This window comes from Melanerpes formicivorus, unplaced genomic scaffold (assembly GCF_026170545.1).
Source record: "Melanerpes formicivorus ecotype bairdi unplaced genomic scaffold, bMelFor1.0.p_v2 SCAF_4, whole genome shotgun sequence".
NCBI classification, from domain to species: Eukaryota; Metazoa; Chordata; class Aves; order Piciformes; family Picidae; genus Melanerpes; species Melanerpes formicivorus.
Genome location: NW_027142356.1, coordinates 29,945,144 through 29,961,670, shown reverse-complemented (window position 1 = coordinate 29,961,670; position 16,527 = coordinate 29,945,144). Strand labels below are relative to the sequence as shown.

Here is a 16,527-nt window from a genome sequence, read left to right as displayed (position 1 = left end):
CCACGAGGATGATCAGAGGGCTGGAGCACCTCTCCTATGAGGACAGACTGAAGGAGTTGGGGCTGTACAGTCTGCAGAAGAGAAGGCTCCGAGGTGACCTAATTGTCGCCTTCCAGTATCTGAAGGGGGCCTACAGGAAGGCAGGGGAAGGACTTCTCAGGATATCAGGTAGTGATAGGACTAGGGGGAATGGAATGAAGCTGGAGGTGGGGAGATTCAGGCTGGATGTGAGGAGGAGGTTCTTCACCATGAGAGTGGTGAAACCCTGGAATGGGTTGTCCAGGGAGGTGGTCGAGGCCCCGTCCCTGGGGGTGTTTAAGAGCAGGCTGGATGAGGCTCTGTCCAGCCTGATCTAGTGTGGGGTGTCCCTGCCCATGGCAGGGGGGTTGGAACTAGATGATCCTTGTGGTCCCTTCCAACCCTGAATGAAACTATGAAACTATGAAACTATGAAACTACACCACCTCTGCTTGGCCAAAAGGCTGCCCAGCACAGATGTGGCCACCCCAACCTGGACAGCTTCTTGCCCACCATGAAATGGGGGCTGTACCACTTGCTGTTCTTTGCTCTGTGACTCCCAAGAGGCAGCAATTAAAATGTTGTAGCTTTAGGGTATTGTGCACAATGCACAGGTTGGAGGGGTGACCATACAGATCAAAATGATGCCATGGCACTTCTGGACATGCCATGGTGGTGTTGGGTTGACTGTTCGAGTTACTGACCGTAGAGGTCCTTTCCAGCCTTAATGATCCGTGATGCTCTTCTCAGCTAAGTGTTTGAGAGCGCTGCTCAGCACGGGTGGGTGGGTACCTCCGGCCGTGCTCCGCAGGCAGGGCGGCCGGAGGAGCGGCGCTGGCCCCGGGCGCTAGGCGGGGCAGGCGGCACCGGAGCCTGCAGCCACGTCACGCCGGGCGCTCCCGCACGTGCCGGCTGCCCGCGCTCGCAAGCCGTTTGGGCACGGGCCGGGTCCGCAACTTTAGAGGAGCGCTTCCCACTACTGCCTATGGGAGGCGGCCGGAACGACCCTTCCCTGACAGCCCCGGAGCTGCCACCGCCAGCCGGGCCACCCTTTCCTCCCGCCCTGTCCGCCAGAAGCGGCGGGCGGGCAGTGGGAGGAGCGGTCCCGCCGGAGAGTCCTGTCAGTGCGGGAGGGAGGGACCAGGGTGGGCTCCGGTGGGGTGCGCAGCCGGGGCCCGGGGCCCTGGAGCGAGCGGTCGGGATGCGGTGCGGGAAGATGGCGGCACCGCCGCCGCCAGCCGGGACCACGGGCGCTTGGGGCGGCGTGCGGCGGCGCTGCCAGCGGCTGCTCTACTGGGTGCCGGTGCTCTTCATCTTCAGCATCCTCTGCTGGTCCTACTACGCCTATGTCACCCAGCTCTGCCTGCGTGAGTGCCGCCGCGGCGGCGGGGGACGCGACGGGCTCCCGCGGGACGGGGGTGGGTGCCGCCGCCCCTGTCCCTGCCCCTGCTGGGCGAGCGCAGCCGCCTGCGTGTGCCGGGACGGGACCGGCGGGGCGAGGGGCGTCGGCGATGTCTGTTGTTTGTCGGCGCGGGGCCATCACTGGCCACCGCCGCCACGCCCGCGGACTGGGGCTGGGCCGCCGCTTGCGGCCGGCGACGGACTGGGCTGGGAGGGCTGAGGCTGGCGGAGCCACCCCCAGCCGGCACCCAAGCGGCCCGTAGACGGGCGGGGTTCTGCTGGCCTGCGCTTCCCCGTCCCGTCGTGTGTGTTCCCCTCTCCCCCGCGACCTGGCCGCGCGTGGTTTCCATCTCCACGAGCGGAGAGAGGTGAACGCAGGGGGCTTTTCTCGGCCTCAGTTATGTTCCGTGGAATGCGCACCGTGTGACACCTCAGCTCTGAACACGGGACCTGGAGACTACCTGTGCAGACGCTGCGGGCAAAGTTTGGGGTCCCTTTGTTTTCCTCCCGCTGCGTGACAGCACATATACATACATATGTACACGCATATACGTATATTCCTTCATCTATAGATCTCTATCTAAACCCAGTGTCTTCTGTCAGGTAACGTGTAAGCAGGAGCAGGTAACAGAAGATCCCCGATCCCCCTCTGTGCCAGTGGTCATCTGGAAAATGCCCGGCTGTCACAACTTCTTGTTGCGCCTTTGGCATCGGCACCCTGCAATCCATTCCCAAGTCATCCTGACCATGCATCTTGGGTCTTCCTTAGCGTTAGGCTCTTCCTTGGCGTTAATTGCATCCCCGGAGTTTGGGTGTGATCCGAGTGTTTGTGTAAATTTCAGTACTTGTGCCAGGAGGATTGATTAAATGACCACCAGCTCATGAGGCTCCCATGAATGAATTTCAGTTTCTGTTGCAGTGTATCAAGTAGCAAACAACTTACTCTTTGAATGCTAGAGGCTAATTAATGTACAGTGCCCTGATGTTTCATGAGCAGTACTATCACAGTGGCACAAAGGGAAATTAATTAAGCTGTTGTCTTCCCTTTCCCCTGTACTGTACATGAGGTTCATAGTGGCTGTTGGTCATTTAGCATCTGTTTTAAGGAGCAGTGGTGAGGGGAAAACACCCAACTCAAGCTGACTGCATTTATATGCCTGTAAAACTCTCCCAGGCATCAACTGTTCAAAGTGAAAAATCTCAGCACTCTTGTATCTTTTATCTTAAACAGAAGACGCGTAAAATTTTTGTCCTAGATGCTTGGCTGAGCAAGCAGTTGAGACATGAAGCAAAAAATGATTGTCAGGCCTGGCATCTCCGTTTTGGGGGGAGGTATCAAGACTTGGTGTGGCTCCTGTATTGGAGCTGAGCTTTTTAGATCTTTTTTTTTCCCCACTAACAGCGTTCAAACCTGATTTAAAATGCTGCTCTTCAACTAGAAATTGGGACTTGAGTTTCTGTGCTGTCATGAGAGGAGGACTGAAATGTCTGTCTCCGGCACAAAGATGCAAATTGTCTGGAAGGTTGTATGCAAAGCTGACTGAGTGAACCTGGAAAGGGGGCTGTAAGCTGAGACGAGAATGATAAAGGTGTTTCAGGGGAAAGCAAACCTCTACTTCACATCTGTCCTAATGTACACAGTGATGCTTACACAGCAATGTAGGCTGGTTTTGGGCACCACTGTTTGAGTATTTATGCTGCTTTGTAATTCTATATAACACAGGAAAGTTGTGTGTTAGCTTACCTGACAGCAGGTGCCTCTTAGGGCTATGGCATGCCTGAAGCTTATTTCAGACTATAAACTGTGGTAGTATAATTCCTTGAGAACTACTCAAATCAAGAGGCCAGTGATGGGAGGGCAGAAAGAGGGAATCCTGAGGCTCTACTAAAACATCTTTTACTGAAGTAATTTCTATGGACAAAGGTGATTTTGTTGTTGTTATTTCCCTCTCTTAAACACCACCCCTTCCCCATTTTACCTGGCTCACCAGTTTTCAAATTCACCATAATTGTCAGTGACTTCCACTAATTCCTTCTTTTGTCTGTATCTGAATGTTTTCCCTCGCTTTTGGTGTATTAAGATAAAATAATCATATGTCTTGGCTTACTAATGAATGCTTAGTGTAAACAACAGAAGGAATAGCTAACAACTCTGAAAGCCAACAGCAGGAATATACTGTGAGCATTTTGGTGGTTGGAGGCCAGCCTGTTTGTGCATCTTTTATTCCTAGAGCACTGCCTGCTGAAGAGGATGTGTAGAGCTGCTTATTTTACTGCACCTTACTGACAGTGATGCTAACAATGGTGTACAGGGCTCAGTGTTAACCATTGTGCAGCAGGACTTAGCAAGGATTTGCCCAGTTGTTAAGAGGTTTCTTTGGGCTTTTAGTAATAAGGAAGTGTTTTAAATTTAGCATTTTGAATGTGGTTTCATTTGCAATTTCAACTGAGTGTTGTAGGAGGGAAAAAAAAAATAAAAGAAAACAGAAAGTCTAGTAAGGTGATCCCTTCCATCCTGAAAGCTGATAGTGTTTTAGAATAGACTAGAATAGAATTAACCAGGTTGGAAAAGACCTTTGAGATCACCGAGTTCAACCTATCATCCAACACTATCTAATCTAATTAAACCATGGCACCAAGCACCACATCCAGTCTCTTCCTAAACACCTCCAGGAATGGTAGTTGCTGACAGCAGTAAGGTCCTCCCTGAGCCTCCTCTTCTCCAGGCTAAGCAGCCCCAGCTCCCTCAGCCTCTCCTCATATGGCTTGTGCTCCAAAGCCCTCCTCAGCTTTGTTGCCCTTCTCTGGACATGTTCCAGTAACTCAACATCTTTCCTAAACTAAGGGGCCCAGAAGTGGACACAGTACTCAAGGTGTGGCCTAACCAGTGCTGAGTACAGGGGCAGAATGACCTCCCTGTTCCTGCTGGCCGCACTATTCCTGATCCAGGCCAGGATGCCATTGGCCTTCTTGGCCTCCTGGGCGCACAGCTGGCTCATGTTCAGCCTACTATTGACCAGCATCCCCAGGTCCCTTTCTGCCTGGCTGATCTCCAGCCACTCTGACCCCAGCCTGTAGCACTGCCTGGGGTTGTTGTGTCCAATGTGTAGAACCTGGCACTTAGATGTGTTAAATCTCATGCCTTTGGACTCTGCCCATCTGTCCAGCCTGTCAAGGTCCCTCTGCAGAGCTCTCCTACCCTCTAACAGATCCACACCTGCCCCCAGCTTGGTGCCATCTGCAAATTTACTGATGATGGGCTCAGTGCCCTCATCCAGATCATCAATAAAGATGTTGAACAGGATGGGGCCCAGCACTGATCCCTGGGGGACACCACTAGTGACTGGCTGCCAGCTGGATGTGGCACCATTCACCACCACTCTCTGGGCTCGGCCCTCCAGTCAGTTCCTAGCCCAGCGCAGAGTGCTGTTCTCCAAGTCACAAGCTGACAGCTTGGCCAGGAGTTTGCTGTGGGGGACAGTGTCAAACAGGAAAAGGCTTTAGAAACAGAAAAAGGAAGCCACAAGTTTTAACTGCAATATTACCATGTCTAGAGTTCTATCCCTCTTATTAGTGGATTCAGTTAAGAGGTTCTGCCGATTTAACCTTTCAGGGAAAGGAGAAAGACACTGAACTTTAGCAAATGGTTGTCTTTTTCCTGCTGGTTATAGAATAGTGTGATTAATTGTGTGGATGAGCTGGTTTTAAAACACCTGATTAAAAATTGCTTCTCTCTATTTCAGGTCCATTCTTTTGATTCTGCTAATACTGTCATCTCACAACCCCTGCCTGGGGTAGTAGTTGTCTTTCTCTCTGAAATAACTTCTTTTGTGTTTAAAATTTATAGGTCTTTAAGCATTTGTTCCCTTGAAAACATGTAAGCATGTTTATGAAGACCAGAGGGCTACAGACTTATTGTTCTTCCTCTAAAAAAGATGAGGAAATACAGGCAATGTGCAATGAGTACATTGAATTTTGACAGGTGAAGCTACAGAAATTTCAGCCTGTACAGAAGAAGTGGAAATGAATTTCTTTCCCCCTGCTCCTGCATCCATGTGTCTGTACTCAGAAAGTACATATTGCATTTAGCAAACTGTATGCAAAGAAAATAATTATTCTTATGTCTTCCTTCTGAGGTGTATCTCTAATGTGAGTTAATAGATCTGTAAGGGACCTACTTATCCGCTTCCTACTTTGAGTGAGGCAGAACCAATAGTTAATTGCAGTTTCTGACAGTTGTTTGATAGGTGTTCTTGAGAAACTTGAGTCATAGATTGGCTTAGGTTGAAAGGGATCTTAGAGATCGTCTGCTCCAACCTCTCTGCCATGGGCAGGGACACCTCTCAACTAGACTTGGCTTTTCAAGGTCTCATCCAGCCTTGAACATCCTCCAGGGAGGAGTCATCCACCACCTCCCTGGGCAGCTTATTCCAGAGTCTCACTAGCCTCATACTGAAGAGCTGCTTTCTAAGATCTAGTCTAAACCTACTCTCCCTCAGTTTAAAGCCATTCCCCTTGTCCTGTCACTAGAACCCCTTATGAAAAGTTCCTCTCCAGCCTTCCTGTAGGATCCTTCAGGTATAGGAAGGCAACTTTAAGGTCCCCCTGGAGTCATCTCGTCTCTAGGCTGAACAACCCCAGCTCCCTCAGTGTATCCTCATAGCAGAGGTATTCCAGCCCTTGGATCATCTTTGTGGCCCTTGTCTGGACTCATTCCAACAGCTCTGTGTCCTTCTCATGATGAGGACACCAGACCTGGATCCAATATTCAAGGTGAGATCTGACAAGTGAGGAGTAAAGGGGAAGAATCATCCTCTTGAATGCAGAGGTTCTGTTTTGGTTTGGTTTCCTGCCAGCTTGAGATTGGGACTTGGCTATGAGAAGAAAGAAAATGAAAATTTGATAGTGCTGTGACAAATTTTTATCTTTTTTAGTGAAAATATCAACTGTGATGCTGAAAGATTATCCAATAAATAGAAGTCAGTTGCATATATTTAGTTTTGATCCATTTTTTTCGTGTCTAAGTATAACTCTCTTTCTCAGGGAATCCTGTCCAAAAATACAGCTTGAATTTGTAATTTTGAAGAAGGAAAATATATTTGCTGTGGAACACAGAACAAGCAATAAGTATTTCCTGACCACTTCAGTGAAGGAGAAGGGAGGAAATATTGTCATGTGTTGAGAGTGACTTGCCTGATGTGGAAAAAAATCCAGTGACTTAGCACAGTTGAAGAGGGGGCCACCCAGGTGTTCAGAGTACCTTCAGGAGAGCTGATAAGCTGCATCTCAGGTAGTGACAGGACTAGGGGGAATGGAATGAAGCTGGAGGTGGGGAGATTCAGGCTAGATGTGAGGAGGAGGTTCTTCACCATGAGAGTGGTGAAGCACTGGAATGGGTTGTCCAGGGAGGTGGTTGAGGCCCCGTCCCTGGAGGTGTTTAAGAGCAGGCTGGATGAGGCTCTGTCCAGTCTGGTCTAGTATGGGGTGTCCCTGCCCATGGCAGGGGGGTTGGAACTAGATGATCTGTGTGGTCCCTTCCAATCCTGAATGAAACTATGAAACTATGAAACTATTTTGGAATAGAATGTGTGACTGGAATCTGGCCACAGCTGCCTTCAGTATGGAACAGAAAAACGTGGAATGACATGTAGTTCCTGAAGATGTTAATGGTCATGAAAGATTTTTGCTGGAGGATCAGATTGATTAGTGCTGAACTGAGGTTTTTGACTGTATAATATTGGTGGAATGAAATTATAGCAGGATGAAAAGCTACTTAATTCATCACAGTTTAGAGACAGAATTAATGAGTGCCCTGTAGGCACAGTGACATCAGGGAATTAGAAGCAGCAGAAAACACAGAGATAGAAGCTAATAGAAGGGGGTGGGGTGTAATAATAATAATAATAATAATAATAATAATAATAATAATAATAAAGAGGATGAGGCCTAAGATTTGGTCATCTGGATTTGAGCTCTTTGCTCAGTATGTTCTCCAAATGGATCAAAGGATTTGTGGTACTTGCTGCTCGTGTGTTGTAATCATCTGCAGCTTACATTTGGCTATAGAAATACTAGTACATTGTAACACTGCAGTTGGCTGCTTTCAAATACCTTCTCTGTACATTGGCTTCTTAAGGTAGCAAAGGGCTTTGATCAAAGCAGATTTTTACTTTTATACTGTATTTTGCAAACACCACAGACTGTTAGGAGTTGGAAGGGACTTCTAGAGATTATTAAGTCCAACACCCCTCCCAAACACATCCAGACAGGTTTTGAAAGTCCCCCGAGAAGGAGAGTCCACAGCCTCTCTGGGCAGCACGTTCCAGTGCTCCATCACTCTCGCTGTAAAGCCGTGTCTCCTCGTGTTGAGGTGGAGCCTCCTGTGTTCTAACTTGTACCCATCATTCCTGGGTATCGCCTGGCACCTTTATCTTGATACCCACCCCTCAGATATTTATAGACATTTTTCCTCTTTCTTCCCTGTTCTGAGATCACTGGTTACTTTCAAAGAAGTTTAAAACTGGCAGCTGAAGCACAACTGGCTTCTGACTTTTAGCCAGCAATACCTCTGTGTGTTTCGCAAATTTAGCTTGATTTCCTTCTCAGACCTTCAGATGCAGCTGTTGTTCTCTACTTCTGAAATGGAAGTTTGTGTTAAGCATGACTGGTTCTCTCTCCATTTAGTGCCTGTTTTACTACCTGTAGGTTTTGTGCCTTGAAATTTAAACCAGGGCTTTAAACTGAAACAGTAAGATCTCAGGTGAAGATATAATTATGAGGGAAGACTGTTGTTCTCAGTTAAAGATTTCACGCTGCTTGATACGTAACAGCTTGGAATAGATGTTCTTGTCAGAGTGTACGCTTTGTTTGCTGAAAAGGATCTGATCATAGAACTTCCCAGAAGTAGGCTTCACTCTTCACTTAGCGCCTGTGACTTGGAAAATAAATGGGAAGCTTCTGAAAGAAGAAAAATTAGATCAATTCTTAGAATAGAATAGAATAGAATAGAATAGAATAGAATAGAATAGAATAGAATAGAATAGAATAGAATAGACCAGGTTGGAAGAGACCTTCAAGATCATCGCGTCCAACCTATCATCCAACACCACCTAATCAACTAACCCATGCAGCCAAGCATCCTGTCAAGTCTCCTCCTGAACACCTCCAGTGATGGCGACTCCACCACCTCCCCGGGCAGTCCATTCCAATGGGCAATCACTCTCTCTGTGTAAAACTTCCTCCTGACCTCCAGCCTGAACCTCCCCTGGCGCAGCCTGAGACTGTGTCCTCTTGTTCTGGTGCTGGCTGCCTGGGAGAAGAGACCAACCTCTGCCTGTCTACAGCCTCCCTTCAGGTAGTTGTAGAGGGCAATAAGGTCACCGCTGAGTCTCCTCTTCTCCAGACTAAGCAGCCCCAGCTCCCTCAGTCTCTCCTCATAGGGCTTGTGTTCCAAACCCCTCACCAACTTTGTTGCCCTTCTCTGGACACGCTCCAGCAAGTCAACGTCCTTCCTAAACTGAGGGACCCAGAACTGGACACAGTACTCGAGCTTAGTCACACTCAATTCAAAAGCAGTGGTTTTGTGACCCTGTATGAAAAGGTACAAATAGCAGCTTGCTGCCGGGGAGATGGAGATTGATGTAGTTTGGTGGGCACAGGGTTAAAATGAATTTTTACCACAAGATTCACAAATATTGTCAAATCAAACTCTCTGGGTTATTGATGGCGTCTTATGCCAGCCTTACATCTCCCAGAAAGATTGCTGTTATTTTCATCCTGGAGCAAAGCACTGGTGGCAAAGTCTCCACCTTGTCACTCTGAATCAATGCAAATCACTGCTCTGTCTAGCACAGAGGTGATTTTTATTGCCAGCACTCACTTGTTTTAAAAAGGACTCTTTGCAGGCAAGGATAGAAGACATGCCACAACTATAAAACACTTTTCTGTGTACAGAGAGCTGAGCTAAACTGCACCTATAGATCAGTGTTTTACAGCTTCAAATCTGCTGTAAGGATAAAATACGTACTTAGTGTTGTGGATCAGGTCCAAGGTGTTAAAACTGTATAAAAGTTGGAGGGAAACAGCTATTTATAGACGTGGCTGCAGAGCCTCTGAATCAAATGTGTCTCACTTCCCATTTCAGAGTTTTAAACAGTTTTTAAGTGTACATGAAATATGGAAGCAAGATTTTGTGTGTTCACTTCCATCAATGATTTAAACATTTAATTGCCCTTTTTAATTATTCTGGGTGCTTGCTCTGTTTTGTTTTGTTTGATTGCTCGTTTTTGTTCTGTTAATCTGGCCGTGGCATTTACTGTTCAGGAACTTTGATTTTGAGTGTAGAGGTCAAGGAAACTTAATGTTAAAGAAAACTTGTGATTTTGTTATTGTTAGTTTTGTCTTTGGGGTTTTGTAATGTGTCTTGCCATGTCTCTGCCTACATGGGGATGGGTGCTACTTAAGTTTTTCCATGTCTGAGTGATAGTAAAGATTTGGAGAGAAAATGAGCTATGGTTCAAGAAATAGGAAATCCATCCCTATCACTGACTTCAGGGCTGACCCAGTGCAAGGTGCCTAGCAATGTGGCTTCTCCTTTCAGCAATCTAATTGTGGTGATGGAGTTACAGCAAGCCATTTTGCGATAGTCTGGTGGCCCTTTGCCTGCCATGGGAGCTTCCTAATGCTGCATGGCTTTCTCCCAGTGAGGAGGACCACCAGCAAATGTGGGCTGAATTCTCCAGGTTTCTGTGGGTGTCCTTTCCATCCAGACAGTTGTCTGTCCTCCGTCACTGTTGGTTTTTGTAAGCACAGGCTGTTTAGCAGCTTTGACTACTGAATGTGCTGTTTCTGGCTGCCTGTGGCTCAGGGCAAGCAGGGAATGATGTTTCTGGCTCAGGAAATTGGCATCTGCGCTGGCTGCGTGTGTCCCAGCCTGATCTCTAATTCTGATGAGCACCGTCTGCAAGCTGTGTAATGAAACAGAAAGGCTCTAATTATGTGATAGTCTGCTAGTACTGAACTGTAAATGGCAGTGGAAGGCTGATTCTTAATGAAATTGGCCCCTGCAGTACCTCAAGTGAACAGAGCTGTAACTTTTTAATGACTTCCTGAAGACAGGTCATAGTTTTGTAATTATCTCCATCTCTGAGTGTTCAGGAGTATCACTCCATTCTTTTCTCAGAGGATTTTACCTTGATTTCTCCCAAGATGGTAGGAACTGCTTAACAATTGGGGTTGGTGCGTCCTTTGTGTTTATTTTAGTCGTTGTAGATATAAGTGCTTTCAAACCTTTATTGTTTGCATGCTATTTGACTACCAATAAGTGAATCTGCAGCATTTAAGCTGGTATTTATTAATGACAGGATGCACAATCTGACCTACTTTTCCCTCTGCTGCCAAGCAGTGAATATGACCCCTTGGAAGTGAAACAAGAAAACTGCCAGGAAGGCTGGTATAAATGATTCCCAGCAGACTATATGCTCAAATATACTATTGGATACTATAGCAAAACTGTATCACTGAATTGACTGAAAATAACAAAATTTGGTTTAAATAAATATATCATCTGCGCTGTTTGAAGGTGGGGTAAATAGCAAACGTTTCTTTGATCACATCTAAAGTTAGAGGTGTGGGGTTTGATTTTTTCTCATGCTAGAAAATTATTTCCCATGCACTTAAATAGCTTGGCTGTAAGAGTTCTGACATGTTTCTGAAAAACAAACAGACAAAATCTTTCATTTCTCAGTGGCCCTGTGGTACTATGCTGCCTCTTGGAGAAGAATACAGAATTAAGCAGATTGGAAAAGACCTTCAAGATCATCAAGTCCAACGTATCACCCAACACCATCTAATCAAGCAAACCATGGCACTAAGTGCCTCATCCAGTCTCATTTTAAACACTTCCCGTGGTGGTGACTCCACCACCTCCCTGGGGAGCCCATTCCAATGGCAAATGTGAAGGATTTCTTCCTAACCTCCAGCCTAAACCTCCCCTGGTGCAGCTTGAGGCATTTCTCCAGCCCAGCAGTCCCCAGGCTGTATAGTTGCAGGGTTGTGTGTGTGTTTTCTTTACGGGTGCAGGAGTTTGACTTTGTCCGCTTGGCCCATTCCTGCAGCCTTTCTTGGTCCCTCTGAGTGACAGTCCTGCACATGAGCATAGCAGTTGATGTCTCCAGGGTGGTGTCATCTGTAATCCTGATGAATGTTCACTACTCCAAAGCACTCGTTGAGGTGTTGAACAGCACTGGGCCCATCTTTGTACATCCTTGCATTGAGCAAGATACATTTAAATACTGACTTTCACTCTATCAACAGCCCAAATTTAATACATAAAAGTAGAATGGAATGGCTGCTTATTCTTTCAGTAAGAGCTGCCTTGTCACTGCTGTTTGTAGATCAGCCTTGAGCAGCCATTATTTTTAGGAAAGCAAGAGCAGGTGAGAGATCCATACAGCTACTGTCCCCTTGCTTGCAATTGTAGGTGCCAGTATATTATGGTTTGTAGCCTGCTTAATTGAGATGAATAAATGTATGATGGAGTGGTTGGGGTGGAAAGGGGAGAGCACCTTGACGTTGTGATCACCTGGGAGTCTGCTCTCTGAGATACCTGTTGTGGGATGTGTGGTGTGGGGCTTTTTTGTTGGTTTGGGGTTTTTTGTTTGGTTTTGTGTAGGGGTTTTGGTTGGTTTTTTTTAGGTTTGCTTTGGTTGGTTAGTTGGTTTGGTTTTGTTTTTAGATAATGTAACTGAGAGGGAATGTAGCTTTAAGAAAAAGATTGATTCTCTTTCATAAATGTGGTGACTGATACATGATACCAGTGTACTCCAATCCATGCCTGACCTACTTGTGCCTTTCCCACTCACTTGCTGTCCCCAAATCCTGTAATCTGTGGGCAGTTTCTTAGAGTAAATGCAACTTTTGTCTACTTACTATTTTTATGCCTTGGAGATGTAAGATATCGCTGAGCATTGCTGGCAAAACCAGTTCTGGAGTCAGCTACCTTTGCCTCAAGAACAGAACATAAATAGTAAGACCTGTACAACCACAGTTAAAGACATAACTGTTCTTCAGAGGTGGCTTTTCTTGGGTTAACCTTGAGCAGACAGATCGAGGTGTCAGTTCTCAGGAACTGAACCTTGGAACGGGAGCCAAAAAAGCAATTGATATTGTTTACCAATTCTTGTGATGAATATGCACAGCATGAAAGCTTGTAGTGTGTGGCCTTAAGTTTGCATTGTTTGATGATTACTCTTCCCTCCTTGTAAGACAAAAGTTGAAAATACTCAGTCACATCATTTGCTATTTAACTTCATTTTTGCTCTTTCTTTTTTCTTATTTTCCAGTGACAATGACAAACATTGGAGAAAAAGGTAAGATTTTTATTAGCTGCTTATTAAGAGAATTCAGCTATCAGGGTAGTATAGTTGTTTACTAGGGGAACTGAGATACAGATCTAGGCTGTTTTAAATATGTGGGGGGTTTTTTGTGTTCCTCAGCTCCTTTTGTTTGTACTGTTCCTGAATGTTCCTTTAGCCATTCCAAATAGAGATGAGGAAAATTAGAGCTTTTTATCTTCTTACTGGCTTTCAAAAGTGTCAGTAAAATTAATCCTTTTATTGTTTTTTGTTTGTTCCTTTCTTTCTTTGTTTTAATTCACAACAAAACAAGCTTTTGTAAAACCAGGCCTTGTAAAGGTGAGCAAGGCATTCGTGCAGAGCCCAGCGTGAACTTTTTGCTGCAGTTTCTTTTTAGCAAGGGTCTTTGAAGAAACAAAATCCTTCAGATATGTAACCTTTTGAGAAAATAATGAATCTGCCTGATTAGCTGTCATTAGAGTTCCTACCCTGAGGCTGCAGCATGTTTAGATTGCTTTCCCAGGTGCTGTTTGAATACCGTAGCACAACATGGAACTGTAAAGCGTCAGGCTGTGAAGGAAGGGGCTGGGGGTTAGCATACAAGCTGTGCTTTTTACACTCGTGTAATTCCAGCAGGTTTTATCATTGGTGACTGCCTCCCTTAGAAAAAGTGTTTGCCAATTAAGAAACATTTGTTTGAATTGTTGTTTTTTTCCCCAGTCAAGTGATCTCTTCCCCCTGTTTGAGTACCTAAGTGTATGTCTTGGATCCAGCCGGGTTAGAGTTAATTTTCTCCCTACTAGGAATTAACTCTATCCCAGCTGAAACTAGGACAGCGTATGCACAAACATCAGCACTTGCAGACTTTGAAATAATCTCAGTTTCTTGCTGCTCCATAATGTGTGTGTGGGAGATGAGTATATTGTTAGGCATTGTTCATAAAGCACAGAAGAATTATCAGCAGAATGCGTTAGGCAACATTACATTCCTTATTTTTAGCTGTTCAAAGCTTTGGTCAGCTTCAGCCAGTCAGGAGAAATTTACTCTGGCTGTTCTTCTGCCCTGAGTGTTTTCAGGGATGGAAACTGGGCAAATTTTGTCCAGCCCTACTACAGGTTGCTGAAAATTCCCCCACAGATCTAGCTATGGTAGCTATTTGTAAATGGGTTGCCTTCCTAAAAGGGATAGGCTATTTATAAGTGTGAAATAGAAGGATTTCTGCCCAGGGAGCTGCACACAGCTCTTCTTTTTCTGGCTCAAGGGAATTGAGGTTCATATATTGGACTCTGAACACCCACAGATGAGCAGAGCAGCTGAGTAGCCCAGAATCTCCACTGTGGTGCAGCGAAGTGGCTGGTCAGGACATGGGCCAGCTTGGAAAAGTGAGGTGCAAGAGCTAACAAGCAGAGCTTAAGTCTTACACAAACTTTAGAGGGCAAAGATGGCATAATGTCTATAGGATAGAGTTTTGTCTTCTTCCAGTAGCCTTTTTCTGGGTTTTTGTTTTTTTCCATTTGTATGAAGAAGGAATTTTCTTGTCAGTCACACTTACCATTATTCTCACAACAATAAAATGCAGATGCAGATTAGTACATGCAGAGTGTACAGAATGAATCTAACTTGCCCTGCTTTGCACTCACTTTATGCCATGAATATGCTGTTGTTTAAAAAACACTTTTTTTCCCCTTCTTTTCAGTAAATCAGAGGCTTGTAGAGTTGAAATGTTCTCAGAAAAATGTGGTCTGCTCTTGCCAGATGTTTGTGCAACAAGACGGTCATTTAGTGCATTGTGCTTGATGTGGAGTCCAGTTCTATCAATTACTTACCTTGATGAGATAATTTTCACTTTATGGACATGGTATTTGGCCCTTTTCCTCTGTCATGCCCAAAGCTTTGTACAATACTGCTCCTCAGATTTTATTAGCTTACTTTATTAGCTTTTGTCTATTGTTTTTTAAACTGCCTGGTGAATAAATATTTACTGCTTTTATGAGTAAACACATTTCAGCACCAGAAACATTTATTCAGCATTATTTTGAGGCAAAATTACAGAAGACTACGGTTCTTGCATTTATACACACCATCATGCATGTGGCATGGGAGATTCTCCAGCACTGAATAGCATTACATACATAAAAACATGGGCTTACCGTATGAGGCCAGTATTTCAGATCATATAGCAGGAGTACACAGGTTTCCCTTTATGATCATTTTTGACAGTCTTATAAATTTATAGAAGTTATATGAAGACTATTTGTCCATGTTGGTTCCATATAACCTTCATCTCTCTGAGTTCATCTGCACCACAGGGGAAGAATATTTTTCGTTGTTCGTGTCAGATGTCCTTTATTTGACGCTTCTCTGCCCGAGGAAGAAAAAATCCAGGGAAATACTCTTTCCCATGCATTAAAGGAAGTTAATCATGGGATACAACTTTCAGATTTGCCATTTACTGTGGTGAATTGCTTAGTGCAGTGAGAGCTTTTAAATGGAAACACCTATCCCGCCATGGCAGGCTCTTTGGAAAAATTCATGTTGCCTTCTATATTCCAGTAAAACAACTTGGCATGGTAAACATTGAATGGCATCTATTAAAAGATCTAAGGATAAATCAATGTCCGTAAAGAATATAAAGCACTGAATGAACATTTGGATTTAAACAGCATGCTGGTTGTTAAAAACCACTTTGCTGTTTTCCCTCCTAAAACTCTAGCAAAACAGATCCACTGGTTATGGTTACTGCTCAGGTGTCTGGTTATGCTTACTGCTCAGGTGTTGTACACGTAGCCACTGAAAGACTCCCTTTGCTCTAGTCATTGCTTAGGTAGTTGCACTTTTTGAGGGGGGAATGGTGAGGGTTGAATGGGTGGTGTTTTGGCTTTTTGTTTGGGTTTTTGGTTGGAATTTATTTATCGTGATTTTTTTTGTTTTGGGTTTTTTTTTTAGCATGTTTTATAATGTTTTTAAAGCTAAAATGGTTTGTAAAGCTAAAAAGCAGAGGGGCACCAGTTAAACAGAGTTTGACAAGTGTGCAAAGGGACAGTGCTTGCTAAATAATTATGGGGATCTAATAGTCAACTAACTGTTCCCTCAATCTTCTGAATATATGTAGCCTGTATCATGACTTCCCCCACACAGTCTGTCTCATGTAGAGCTGCAGCGCAGTATTTTCGTTGCAAAGCTTTTGCAGAGCCTCTGTATTTACATCCGTTAGAGAAACTATCTGTGATACGTACAGCATCCATTTGTAAGCACTGTAGTACCACTGGCCTGTTTGTATTAATTCTGTTCCTTTTTGATTTTAGTTGTGTGCCTGGTTGCTTACCACATATTTTTCATGCTGTTCGTCTGGTCATATTGGAAAACAATCTTTACGCTACCAATGAACCCTTCAAAAGAAGTAAGATAAACTTAACTTTTGTTTCCAAGACAGCCTAGTCAAATGCCTGATTTTTGTAGTATTTGAATAACATAGAGTCTGATCTCATGTAGTTTTACTATGTGGAATAATACGTCTGGTAGTTACTGCTTCTTAACAGGACTAAGTCAGACTGCAAACGGTGGAATGACAAAAACAAAAGCAAAATTACACCTTCTCTAATTATTGAAGTTCCTTTCTAAAGACAAACTTTTTAAACTAGATAATATATATGATGTTAATAATAATTGAAAACCCCCCACTTGAAATTTGAACTAGCAGCTCAGGTCTTTGCATTTGAATATAATACTTCTTTGTGTCCTGTGCTTAAGACTG

At 44.7% G+C, this 16,527-nt stretch overlaps 1 protein-coding gene across 1 annotated transcript in view; it reads left to right on the top strand.

Annotated features, from left to right (window-relative positions):
* Window positions 1–1,071: 1,071 nt before the first annotated feature.
* The window catches only part of ZDHHC2 (zinc finger DHHC-type palmitoyltransferase 2), a 41,744-nt gene continuing 26,288 nt past the window's right edge, over window positions 1,072–16,527 (top strand). Inside the window, exons 1-3 of the mRNA XM_068137512.1 lie at window positions 1,072–1,385; window positions 12,762–12,788; window positions 16,079–16,173. Of these exons, the coding sequence (XP_067993613.1) occupies window positions 1,220–1,385; window positions 12,762–12,788; window positions 16,079–16,173 (288 nt within the window). The 5' untranslated portion in view covers window positions 1,072–1,219. The remainder of the gene's footprint in view (window positions 1,386–12,761; window positions 12,789–16,078; window positions 16,174–16,527) is intronic.